Genomic DNA, 13,947 nt, shown 5'->3' with positions numbered 1-13,947 from the left:
AACAAAACCACTCTGGGTTTTAAAGGACAATTTAAGCCAACAGACTACAACAGCTTCATTCAAATTCTAAGTTAACAGAAGCTCTAACTTTTTTTTTTGTTGTTTTAGAAAAAACAGGAACACAACGTGGTACACTCTTTCTATAAGGCTCGGAGCTACTCATGTAGTTCATGTGAATGACAGAATTCCACTGACCAACTTCCACCGTACAAGCAATCCTTAATCACACACATACTCCACCTCAAGTCATGCATGATCAAAGATTGCTGATGACAGATTTCTAGGATAGGTCCTTGCTGTTCTATGGAGGGGCCATCAGCATTTTTGGATAACAATTAAGTCTTGCTGAAAATATATTCATTCAGTAGGGTCTATAGGTCTAGGTACCAAATGTTTTTGAGAGGTTTAAGACTTTTTGCTCAGCACTTCATATTTACTTCTCTCCTAGCCTTATAATAAGAGTGCCCTCTGTATTTTTTTTCTGTGTAGTTCAAATTACAGAAATGGGCTTAATGTCCAAACACAGAAGGGACAAGAAGTAGTCAGGTTTTTATACAGAGTCACCAAAATCATGCGGTGATCTTCTACTTTGAGTTTATTTTGGAAAGGTTTAAGCAATGCAGTTGTCATTCTTTAATAATCAGACTACAGAAGCTGACACTTGAAAATAAACAATTGCTAGAAAAAATTAAGCCTTTAACACTTCAAAAATTGCAAACTATGTTGAATTAAATAGTAAAATTGTAAGTTGAGTTTAGTAAACTGAACTTGTTAATAAAGTGAAATTAAGTATATAACACAGTAGCTGTAAAAGTATTTTGCTCAAGTTTTGAAACTGCTAGGAATCTGGTAACTTACTTCTTAAGTCAAACACCTTATCAATACAGACATTTAAGCAACTGCTGTAAATGAGTGATCAAATGATTATTAAAACTCCATTTCATGGCTCCTCCTCCAATGCCAGCAGGACACTCATAAAAGCTGAATATTGGTGTGCAAGTTGAAATCCATTTTCAACATATTACAGAGGATCTCTGCTAAGTTATACTGAAGAAACAATCAAAAGAAATGCACGAGAGTAAATTTAAATTTATTTTTTAACTAGATGTCAAAATTCTGCTGAGAAATTCTTTCCTTGAGTCAAGCATGGTAGTTTTCCACTGTACTACAGTATCTTTGCTTGATAATTATTTTTTCCATCATTTCATTAAGTTCTTCAAGTGCAGCACACACTACTATTCAAGTAAGCCGCAGCACACCTTATCTAAGGATTAAAGTACTGCTGCAAATTTAAAAGGTGAATTTGAGTAGCCATAAACTCAATCAAAAGAAATTGGTATATCTCATAAATATAAACTTCTACTGAGTTTAACTGTTATAATTTTCAATTATAAAAATGTATAGCTCACTCCTCATATTTAATAAAACTATTAGTATAAACAGTGATTTGAGCAGAAGTAAATACAAGATGCAGCCTTACAGTTCTTGAGGAAGACAATTTTAACATTTTTGTTTCTCAGCTGTTCTGTAACCACTATAACTGAGGTGTTTCACTTCCTCCCCACTCCCCCCACAGTACGTACTAGCACCTCACCTCTCTTAGGCTAAACATGTGCAATATGGGAACACTACCTTCTTCCAAGATGGAGAGGACTTGAAACATGTTTCCAATTAAGCTCCTTGTACTAGATCCCCTTTACAATGAATACTGAAAAGCCAATACTTATTGGGACTACAGGGTTCTGCTCAGCACTACAAGAGCTGTATAACTACCAGAAAGTCATACGGATAGGGCAGCTAAACTGTGTTAAAACAGAATTACAAACCAGATCCTTATCACAAGCCAAAGCCTGAGGTGTATACCCAGGCAACAGCCCTCTGAGTTCACTGCTCAGGTAAGAAAAAGAGAAGACATTATTTGGCCCCATTAACTTTATGAAGTGGGGGAAAAAACCTCAAACCCCAACATACTAGATACAGATTTTTAAAAAGCACTTTTAATCTACTTATGACCAATTCTATTAATTGGAAGAGCCTGACACGGGCAAACCCATTTCTGAGAAGCAGACAGACATCTTCGATTCAGGTCACAACTCAAACCCTGCAATCCCATTCCAGATCCATAGCAGTGTGGGGAGGCTCATCTTACTGGGTATATTCTGACATAACACACTTGAGACACCAGACAGGAATAGAAGACAAAGGGAGGAGTATGACCACTGAAGTTTAACTTCCTCAATAGTCTGTTTGGAATGCTATAAATCAAGTACGAGCAATGTATTGGATTTGGACATTTAGAGGTCCGGCAATAGTTTTCTTTAGAGAAAGTATAAATCTGTTTGTTTCTCTCTTTTCTTGAGAAGCAAATGTTCTTCATTGGGGTACAGAATGGCTTAGATGCAACGTAAGAGTAATGTCATGATTTGCCAGTTAAAATTGACATCTGGGAATGCCCAAGACAAGGGTCAAAGCAACACATAATATAATGTAGCTAGCAATGCCCTCAAAAGATAATGTCTTAAACTTTTTAACAGCCTTTATTATAAGGCAGGAGAATTCTAAGGCAAATTGTTCATCATGGCAGAACATCAAATTAAAATGTCAAGATAGAAATAAGCAGAATCTGGAGAGTATGTTTGTGTTATCCATAGCAAGAAGTTAGTTTAGTGTGCCACAGCACCCAATTTGTAATTTTCATTCCTAGTCAAATATTATTTTAGATTAGACTAAGATGCTTGAGATCAAAATAATTTCCCTGTGTGTTTGTACGCTCAATTATACAGTAAGGCTGGATCCTACCAGAACAGCCTCCACAGGGACTCCACAGGACATCATCAAAGGAACAAAATTAACACCATTGTAGGATCTGCTCCCTTCTCCACAATACATTAGAAGACTAGATTTAGATTAGATCTCTGTGAATGCTTGGATACAATTCAACACTTTTAAATAGGGAAAAAAAAAGTTTCAAAATTAGATGCTGATAAATTATTGAACAGCAATTAAACAGTGAGTGTCTTTTGGGCTGTCTGTAATTTCTCCTAGTTTTCAGTCTGATGTCCACAGTGCTACATGTTGGAAAGCACAGGAAATTTTGCATAAATTTGATCACTCACATAGGCAGTTATACTTTGAAAACAGTATTTTTCACAAGAATTACCAATGAAATAATGTTTTAGGACACAATTGAATTTGAAATAGGTAATGTTTTGAATAGATTTTTAGGTTTTATTGAAATCTTACATGAACAAGAAATTGGAAATACAATCACATCAAGGAACAAATTGCCACGGCTTTGACGTTTTAAGCCAAACAAATTTTGTAGGGCAGATTTTCAAAAAGGTGTGAAGTTATAACAATTTAAAAACACAGTTAACCTACTTCTAGGAATGCAAAACATACAATCATGTTATTTTCAATACAAGAAAACTTAATTTGTTGTAATTTCTTAAAACTACTAAGACAAAGCACTAGCTTTTACTTTTATGTACAGCATACTCCTATGTAGTCTATCCCAAATCCAAAAAAAAAAAAAAAAAAAAAAAAAAAAGAAGAAAAAAAAAAAGAAACTGTCCAAAACCAGAGGTTCTGCAAAATCATGATTGAACAGTGTGCCATTCCTGCTTTTAAACTGCTAAAATGAAGCCTAAAATGATAAAAGCACTGAAACCCCATATGGAGTTCAGGAATTCTGCAAGCCCAGTAATGTCCAAGTGCATTTATGAAAAAAGAAAACTAAGAGACTCGAGTATATACACAATAGAGTGATTCTTCAGCCCAATACAAATGGCAGCCAATCGCTACTGAAGGATGAAACATTAAGCCAATTTTTTTTTTGAAAGATGTAGAGCTATAGCCAATTCTATGTTTCCAATATTCTCAATCCCTCCTCACTTGTCTACTTCCACTGTTGCCCATAAGTATCCTGATAAAATTCCTGGTTGTCATTATTGTAACCATAGTTACCGGCATAGTCACCACCTTGCTGGAGCGGCTGCTGAGCGATGGGTTGGGAGCCCCAATTCTGCTGGTTGTTGGTCTGACGGCGCTTGGAATCAGGTTGGTTGTACCCATCTGCCTTTCTCTTGCCTCCTACGTTGCCCCCACGGTTGCCCCTGGCTCCACGAGCACCGCGTCCTCTCTGCTGCTGCGCAGGGCCCCCTCTCCCCCCCCTGGCTCCTCTCGGCGGTCCCATGGGTGCCCCCCTCTGTGAGTAGCCAGCTCTACCTCTTGGTGGTGGTGCTCCCCGCCCCCTAGGTGGTGGAGGGGCACCTCTCCCACCCCTTCCTCCTCCTCCTCTTCCTCTTATAGCATAGCCATCATCATAGCCGTAATAGGGATCTTCATAGCCACCACGGTAGTCATGATAGTCATAACCATAGTAATCATCGTAATAATCTTCATAGCCATAGTAATCTGGGGGATAGCCATATCCACCTCTCCCTCCACGGCCTCGGCCTCTAATAGGAGGTGGCATGCGAGGTGGAGGGTAGTAATAATAGTCTTCATACCTAGTAAGAAAAAGAAACACAGAATTATTTATCTCCAAAAGCAACCCAAAATAAAGTATACATTTGCCCTTTGATTAACAATGCACAACACATAGAAAAGTTAAGTCAAGTCATTCAGGTTCTTCTAAACCAGCCCCTGTTTCACAGCACAACTTCACTCTGCAGCATTACCACAGTGCAAGGGTGACACTCACGCAGTGCTCCGAGAGGCCTGTCTGGCAGCCTGACGTTCTTTCCTTTTCTTATCCGGTGGCTTTGCTAACACTATTTCAATTTCTTCCCCTTCTATCTCTTTCCCATTCATTTCATTCATAGCCTGTACAAAAATTAAAAGAAAAATAACTAAATTTTTTTTCCATTCAAAAGGAAACTAAAACTTACTGCAAGAAACCAGAGGGTTGGGCTGCTCCAGGCTGAGCTGTGCGATGCGCTTTGCTTTGTGCTACATAAACAGAATGATACACATCACTTTTTCAAGTCCCACTTTATTCACCAGTTACAGGGAAGCAGTATTTTTTTTAAAAATATGTTCTTTATATCGTAAGGTAAAAAAGAGGATTAAAACATATTAAGCATTATTTTTAAAAAGTCAGACATAACACCATCAGTTTTTGTGTTCCTGTATCTCCTAGAAACCTTTCAGAAATATGCAAGTTCTCACTACTCATACTGACATAAGCACTCACTGCACTTACAAGCCTGGTAGAACACGTGCACACAAGAGAAAGAATTGTTACATTTGGGTTTTCCAGGTAGCTGAATGTGAGTCAAGTGACTGAGAAAATCAAGTAGTTCTGAGGACACATACTTGAGGAGAAAAAAACCAAAAAAGGTTACTAAAACTTGGTGATCTCATCAGGCAAGGCCCGAATCCTCCAGAAAATTAATGTGCAATTTTTTGCTGTCAAAAGCACCCACAAAGAGAACTTAATACAAATAGACAAAGAGTACAATTAAGACTACACCCCCCAATTCCTTACTTGGAGTTACCTGCTTTGCATTAAACATTTTTGATTATTAATATTTGTATTAGTGAAGACATTAGGTGTCTGTACAGCTACATGCCTCAAAAGCATTAGAAATTATGGCAATGTATTTCCAAGAAGGTATGAAAATCAGTAGACACTAGAATCAACGAGCCAGTTTCATGCGTTCCACACATAAATACCGTAACAATCTCATTGAAAGCCAAAACACGCCCATACATAAAAATATCTCACGAAGTTCATAAACCAATTTAGTGGCTATGAAGCAGTCACATGGGCTATATGTGGTAGTTTCTAGCTTGAGATGAGCATTAGTGATGCATCTGATCTGTCTTTTTCTCAACTGCTACAAGTTTCCAGTTGCTGAAAGCTAACAGAGCATTTAGTAGGTAGCTGTACTGGGAAAGGGATGGATAGTGTTTACAGACATACTACAGAAAACCACGTCCAGAGGTGTTGCTGACTTACCCTTTGTTTCAACAATTTCTTGTCCTCCCTTGGACATGGTCTAAACTTATCCAAACCAACCTCGGTAAATATGAGTGACACTCATCCTAAAGCCATACTCAAGAGTATTCTAAAACCTAATCTCATGCATAATAAAATCCTAAGAAATTAAATGGCTATAAAATCATTAATAAGATTGAGTACAGAGCCTTTGAACTGTCCATGTAGCCACATACACCACAAACAATATATCTGCTTCAAGACTCCCAAATGCAAGAACGTTTCCTACTCTCCTTCTTCCCCCCATGAATCATGGATTTAAAAAACAGGAGTAATTTTTACAGAATTCAATACACTGAAGCACAGACAGCAGATATTAATGACCTTCTCAACAGCTCATGGACACAAAGAGAACTTTGAAGCTTACAATAATGATCTTCAATATTTAAGGAGTCATTGAGAAGAAACCTTAAGTATACGTAGTTAAGAACAGGTAATGCATTAGGGGTTGCCAACACCATTCTCCTCTCCTTCACAAAGCATTTTTTAATTACCTCCCACTTTCTATTTGATTCTTTTGTCACTCCAAAACTACACACGGCCTTTAAATAGGGGTCTTTGAGAGACAACTGATACCTTCTGCCAGTGTTTCCTCAGAAAAATTGTCTAGGTTGATCTTTTTTTTTTTTCCTCTTCTCTAGACTCTCCTACATTGCTCTACACCTCTTTTCCAGTCTACTTGTTAACTTGCTACAGTTTTGTCCTTTCAAGTTTCACATCCTCCTAGCTACTGAAATCATAGGAACAAAATTATTAGCGTTAAAATTCTCACAATGGGAATCTTATTAAATGGGCTCTACAGTTTGTCTTATGGAGGTATTTACTATAAATAAATTTCTTAAAACCATTCATACAAAATAAAGTACTCTCATCAACTTAGCTAGGAAAGGATAGTCAACTTACCTTCACTGCTGCACCTCTGTCCTCAAAATGAACAAAAGCATAATCCTTCAACTTCTTTACTCTTTCCAGCTTTCCAAATTCAGAAAAGGATTTCTCTAGAATTTCTTCTGTCACAGTAGTGGCCAAGTTTCTTACAAATAAAACTTTTACCTGGTGAAAAAATGAGAACAAAGCTGTAATATTTAAAAGTCAAACCTCAAAGAAAACTACCAACTAGTAAGATATTACTTCCTTTTTTGCTGCATTAAGAAATTTGGGTAACTTTACTAATTCTGTATCTGTTGTTTTGGTTTTTTTTTTTTTAAAAGTGCCTTGTAGTTACCTGTGTGAAGTTTCTACAACTTCTCTCCTTCCACAGTTCCCTTCCATAACCAGAATATCCAACTTTGATTTCCTGCTTCTGGGATGCTACAAATCCCAGCAAAATTTTAGTAACAGACCTCAAGGACAGCAAAGAGTTACCCCAAATCACTGGGATAAAGTGCACATCATTCCCCATGCTGAACTTCATCTCACTCTGGAAAATAGTTTTACACAATACCTACCTGGTACTGATTATAGCTAAAGCAGAAAATGCACAGCTTGACGTGTCAATCCAGCAGGATAACCCTGCATACTACTAGTTTATATGTTAACAGTGGTTAGTAACAGCACGTTTCCAACGTCTTCCAACGGCAACTCATCTGCAGTGCTCGGACCACACCATTTGCATAGCTTACTGTGAAAATGCCCTCTAATAGATTTTTGTGCCTCAAAACTAGCCTTGCTCAGCTGGAACAAATCTTTGTCACTATGGCATAAAGAAACTCCTCACAAAGCACAAGAGCATCCAGCAAAGTCTTTACTAACCTTTGCCATGACTTCTGGATCAGGTTCCTCTACTGGATCAGCCCATTCCACTGTAACAACATTTCCCCAGACTTTTACTTTCCCACTCATCAGGCGTCGGCGAGCTTGTGCTGCTGACTTGTGATCCTCATATTCCAAGAAGCAGAATCCTCGATTCTTCTTTTTATCATCAGGTTGATGATACAAAATTACATCCACCAAACCCTCTGAAAAACATATCTTTAGTACTGAGCTTCAAAAGGAAAGGAAAAATCTAGAGTCTACTCTAAAATGCCTTCACTTGTGTTTTGTAATTAATTTGAATTTTACACCTGAAAGGGGGTGGAAGCACAAGAAAAGCAAAACAAATAGCAGATATCCATCCAATTTACGCAGAAACAGGTCACCTAGCAAGTGAAGTTGTCCAGAACAAACTTACCTCACAATTAGGCTCTGTAAAACATCAACCTCAGCAACTCACACTGTTTAAGTTTTCTATACTTTTAAAATCATTTTTACATCTTTGAAAGGCAGCCAGCATTAACACATGACCTCTCCCCTGCCCCCTGGGGAACCCAGAAGGAACATCTTCCACATCTCTCCAAAAAGAGGAGAGAGAACTAAATGAATATTCACCTTCTGTTTTCACCACTTCCCTGAAGTACTTATAAATAGCAACCCTAAAAAATAAGCAGGAGGTTAAAGCTCTCCTACAGGAACAAGAGCAAGTGACTCAATCTCTTATCTAAGGCAGAAGCGCCCTTTCAGTGATGAGCTGACTTCTCTTCTTCCTACTTGCTGCACATACTGGAGAATGCTGAAAAACTGGGACAAAAATTAGTCTGTCATTAACTATTGCTGTAATAATATTCCCTCTAAACCAATTCAGTATTCCCTCCTCCCCTTCACTGCTCAGGAATACATTTGTTTCAGGCTCCCCAAAAAACTTCATGTTGACAGCAGAACGTCCTGTAGATCCAGTAACAAACACAGAGCCTTCAACAGAAAGCTAGATTAGGTAACAGAATTGGGACCTATTGTTTTTTTCTGAGTTCATTTGTGCTGTTTTTTCTGAGTCCCTTTGAGCTGTTTCCATCTCTAATTGTAAAGTTACATCATCATTCATTTAACAATCACTAAAACAAACACAAGTCCCTTTAGAGTCCACCTTAAGATATAATACATATGTAAAATTTCTAACAAAATCAAATTTGGAATACAACTTGAAAATAGTTTAAATGATACCTGAACACATCCATCAAACAACTAGACCCACAAAACAGAGACTGAATGGTATTCTGGGACTCATTAAGTCTTACCTGTGACTTTACCAAACTCTTCCAATATGTTTTCCTTAGTTTTGTTCTTTGGAATTGACCCAACAAATAACCTGTTGTTTGCCACGGAGATGCATACTCCAAGGTGCTTTCCAGGACGGATTTCATAGTTGTCACACTGAAAAAACAAAGCCATTGATTTGCTTTATGCACAATACTATGCAAAAAAATATCCCCAAATCATAAAATCAGGTATTTTCTTCATCATGTACTACTTTTATACATAGCACGTTTAATTGGCATTGCAAGAGAATTCCTAGAACAGCTGTTTTTGTGTTGGCATTCACTTGGAAGAACAGTGCCAAGCTTAGGATTTCCACAAACTTCAGAAGTCCTGTTGAATGGAAAGCTACAAAAAAACTGCAGTAAAAGGAACAACATGGGACGTACACAAATTGCATGGCATAAATTTATTCACCTACTGTTTATCTCAGACTTGAAAGATCTTTCTAGCAACTGGTTACTGGTTCCTCTGCTGTCAGTCAACTGCTGCAGCTGTTATCAGTAAGCAAATACATGGCATTAAAGATACTGTGAGTTCTTCCTCTTTCCTTGGACAGCTTTGAACACTGAGAAGGTTTGCCGAGACAATCAACAGTTTAAATCAGTCTGTGACTTGGCTTCTACCCCATCCCCAACAGCAGGCATGTTTTTGACTTTGTACATGATAAGATTAAAAAATTTTACTGTCAAGATTTAAAACTTCCATTAAAAAAAAAATTTAGCCCACTGCTTCATGCCTGCACCCACAGTTGGATTACTCTGAACACCAAGACTCCCAATAGGTCTTTAAAGGTACAAGAATTCAGCCTTTAAAAAAAAAATTCAAGATAGACAGTTTTGGGGGATTTTTTGTCAGAATTTTCAAACACAGCAGAAGAGAATGGATGTTTCATCATCAGCCAGCTTCTGAAAATCTCATGCAATTCTTTAAAAGCAGGTTTTTAGCCATTCTAACCCTAGCTGAGACATAGCCCTACAAATGACAGCAATACCTTCAGGAATACTCTTCATATTCCAGAAGAACTAGAAAAATGTTAAGGTACCACAGACTATCAAACAAGATCACCTCAAGGAAGACAAAAGCATTTCAGAATTTTGCTTCACATACTAAAGTGATTCCTAACACAGTAAAACTTTTTGTTCTGGTGCCATGAACTTATTAACCTTAATCTGCTTTTCACATTGTATCTTATGCAAAGCCATTTTGCTTACAATTAATCCCATTCCCACTGGTGCCCTGCAAACACAAGGAGAAGGCCCACATGGTTTTAACCGCTTTTAAGTTTTTCCAGGTTTCAGGTTTCCCTGCCCCCACCAACTTAACTAAGGTGTTCAGATTTTACCCCTCTTCCTCATCCCTCATTCAGGATCAGCTGAATTCCACTAAGGCAAGTGAGATTAGACATTTCACCTGTTTTGGTTCAAAGTACACACAGTATTTCACAGCCACATCCAAAATCTTTGGAGATAACACCCTGATCTACCCAATTCTACATCTTCCTCTCAGGGAGAGGCAAGGCCACTATCAGACTACTGTCTCTCCCTTTAACCCTCTAAGGATTGCTCCGCGTCCCTTCCCAAACTGCCTAGGTGCATGCATGTCAGCTTTCAAGCAGTGAGCAGACTGCATGACTGCCACTGGAAAGAACAAAAGGCCACTGTAAACAACCAAAGGAACTAATTCAGAGACCTCCTCCATGGCAGCAGCAGCTAAACAAGGCATCTCCAATTAGCTCTTCAGAGCAGAAAGGGTGATGAAACTTAAAACACACTGAAGCTTAAAAAAATGTATTTTCCAGCTGGAATCAAGTAGGCTCCTAACAATCACCTAAGTACTCTGACAGGCTGCAGTAAGGTACAGCAGATAAAAGTCTTCTAAGGTAAGTATCTGTACTTACTAGATGAAATCAGGAGGCAATTTTTAAGAAAGTAAAATTTTGAGCCTGTCAATAGATGCTTTAAAGACTTCATTATTTAAGAAATTACCAACATGTTGGCTGTTTACTTCATCTTGACCTGTCTGGAAGTAAGTTAACTCACCAGTTTGACTGCTTCTTGTGCTGCATCTTTACTACAAAAGGTAATGAAAGCGTAACCTCTGTTTTGACCAGAAAGAGGATCCATCATGAGACGCAGATCCCAAATTGGACCAGCTTTCTCAAAGAGTGGTACCAATTCATCTTCATAAAGGTCTCGGGGAATTTTACCAACAAAAACCTAAAAAGGAAGAGGACACCTGAAATAAAGCTTTTTCAGAAATACAAGCTTCTTTTTAATGCTTGAAAATTCCTAGGAAAGGAAGAACAATGCAGATAAACCAGCAGAGCAGAAACATTGCACTCATCACTGCAGCCTTCACAGCAGCCAATGTTATTGTATGTCACAAGTCTTCTAACCCTCCTGCCGTTTGTACAAGACTTTACACACAGAAAACCTGGATTTGTTATTTATATTGAAGAGGTTGTGAACTTCCCCTGCTGAAGAGATAAATGGTTCTTACCTGGTTTTAATTTTGGCAGTTAAACACTAAGACCTTACAGACTATCTAGTTGGGTATCATATGTTAAAGCAGGCCAAGCACTTCCTTGCTGTTGCAGTATTTTCAATTCACTCTGTAAATTAATCCTCCTTAGAAAGCTACAGAGATGGAAAAATAATTTAATAATAATAATTTCCTTTTAATTGCTTGATGTACATTTTCCACTTTTAATATATACTGTAGTCTTGTTTCTCATATGTATTTGTTGCAGCTTCCACCAACTGAATGTTTAGTATTTATTTAAGCAAACCTGTGAGTTCTTGTGGTTTTGTTCCTTACAATTAACTTGGGATAATTTTTGTTAAGGAGTTAATCTCTTTAGCTGAGGTCTCACTAGAAAGATTCCCCCCCAGTTGTTTACTCACTGTAGCTCTCCTCTGAATTCTCAAAACCTCTTCCATGTTAATACAAACAAAACATTCCAAACACCCATTAAAATCAAAATACATTTATTTTAACTTCAAACATTTTTTGTAGTAAAAAAAGCCATAAGTCAACGCTTTCTTTCTCAGTAACACCTTGCCATAATTGCATCTCGCACTGAAGGCATAGCAGAATTTCAGAACTAAGGACATTCAGCATGCCCATGTAGGCACCAATATAACAAACCCATGAGGAGAATATGACTAATCTGAAAAACACGGAACAAGGTAGAACTTCTGGATGTTTCATGTTATGCAGATATTCCTGAAATTCAGTTTCCAGAACATTTCTAAAAAGCTTAGCCTCTCAGTTAACTGTGACTGTTGACTGAACATTACTTATTGGGGAGAAAAGAAAGGAACTAATTTTATCACACTAACTGAAAGTTTAATGGCAGAGCCAAAAGATTTTCCCCGCTATCTCCCTAGAAAGCTTAAGGTATTCCTCTAGATAGGTACTTACATTGTCATTACTTCTAGAACACTTAATTCTAACTCATTTGCAGCTTTTAAAGACAAAACCTGATACCATCAGGGAAACACACAAGAACTACAACTTGCTCCTAAGTCAGTGAAACTGTCAACTGAACTTGCTACAAACTCCAACTGGTTTTAAAAAGTCCACATTAAATTCTTTGGTTCAGATGCAGCTGTTTCCAGCACAAACCAAAGGCGACTCACCAAACCAGAACATTTAAGGAAAAGAAAAAAATCTTAATCCAAATACAAAGTCCATTTTGTCAGCAAGTTACCAAAAAATTACCATCCTGAAAGCTTCTGTGTTCTACTTTCTCTGCAGCCTCTTTGGCTCACTCTCTACAAACTTTTAGACCTGGCAATTTCACAAGACTGTGACTACAGTTCAGTTCAGGAAATACACTCTAGAAGCTAGTATGAGAAATAGAATTAAGGATTTAACTTGGAAGATATTCACATCTGACCTACATCCTATAGTAACTTCCATTTATAAAGTAAGAACTAGGTAACTGTGGGAGAAATTCACATGTAGGGGAATTTGCTTTGAGCCTGTATACTTAGTATGAACAAGAACTACAAGAACAATACTAAACACTAGGTGAACATCTTCCATGGGTCAGAAGAAACATCTGCAATAGGTTTTTTTTTTTAGATACGTTGATAGCTTGATTAAAGTTCTGAAATACCAAAGAATGCAGTATCAGATGCCTTGTTTCATTTTTCACTTCTACATGAGTACTGTGGAAAAACTCTGGAAACAGGCATTATTAACGAAACAATAAAAGAGATCTTGCCTCAGAAGGATGCAATTGCATTTTTTCTGGGTTCTTCTTGTCATCACTGACCATTAGACTGACTTTTTCCAGTTTTGCTTCCTAAAGGACTTGTACAAAGTACTCCATTTTACTGCTTCTTTATTACCATTTTAGAAGACTGAAGTTTTCTTAGTTAAGGCTTTTTGTAATTAATTTCAGTTTCCTGAACAATTTTACAAAGCATTACTGAGGGGCGCAATCCACTACTGCACTCCAGATGATGTGTCCTTCAGTTATTTCAACAACTGAGCCTCTGCTGTTGTCAATGCAAGCTAACAGAAGTGTACTGCAGCGTTCAACAAATTCTTTCAACAGTCCTCTTCATATACTTTGCAGTCAATTTTTCCTAAATATCAGATTTAACTGCTATTTAACATAGGCTGCACAACTGCTTCATCTTATCCAAATCTACAAGTCTTCCTTTAAAAGAAAAATAACAGAAGTGGACAAAATCCTAGCACAGTGCACAAACCTTTGAACCTCCCATTCCTGCAGTACAGAAGCGACATTCCATTTGTTTACTAAAATCAGCTTGGTCCACTTCAACTCCTGAATTTAGTACACCACTGCTTCTACGTTAGTTCTCAGAGTACCAAATTCTTCCCATTCTGTTTATTGT

General features: G+C 37.7%; 1 protein-coding gene across 3 annotated transcripts in view; it reads right to left on the bottom strand.

Annotated features, from left to right (window-relative positions):
* Positions 1-577: 577 nt before the first annotated feature.
* Positions 578-13,947, bottom strand: part of HNRNPR (heterogeneous nuclear ribonucleoprotein R) — a 28,667-nt gene continuing 15,297 nt past the window's right edge. For all 3 annotated transcript variants that reach the window (XM_032132716.1, XM_032132715.1, XM_032132717.1), the window contains 6 exons: positions 11,116-11,292; positions 9,055-9,190; positions 7,757-7,962; positions 6,908-7,057; positions 4,706-4,827; positions 578-4,511 (listed from right to left, as the gene is read on the bottom strand). In XM_032132716.1, the coding sequence (XP_031988607.1) occupies positions 3,899-4,511; positions 4,706-4,827; positions 6,908-7,057; positions 7,757-7,962; positions 9,055-9,190; positions 11,116-11,292 (1,404 nt within the window). In that variant the 3' untranslated portion in view covers positions 578-3,898. The remainder of the gene's footprint in view (positions 4,512-4,705; positions 4,828-6,907; positions 7,058-7,756; positions 7,963-9,054; positions 9,191-11,115; positions 11,293-13,947) is intronic.

This window comes from Corvus moneduloides, chromosome 23, assembly GCF_009650955.1.
Source record: "Corvus moneduloides isolate bCorMon1 chromosome 23, bCorMon1.pri, whole genome shotgun sequence".
Lineage (NCBI taxonomy): Eukaryota > Metazoa > Chordata > Aves > Passeriformes > Corvidae > Corvus > Corvus moneduloides.
This window is presented reverse-complemented; position numbering and strand designations above follow the sequence as displayed.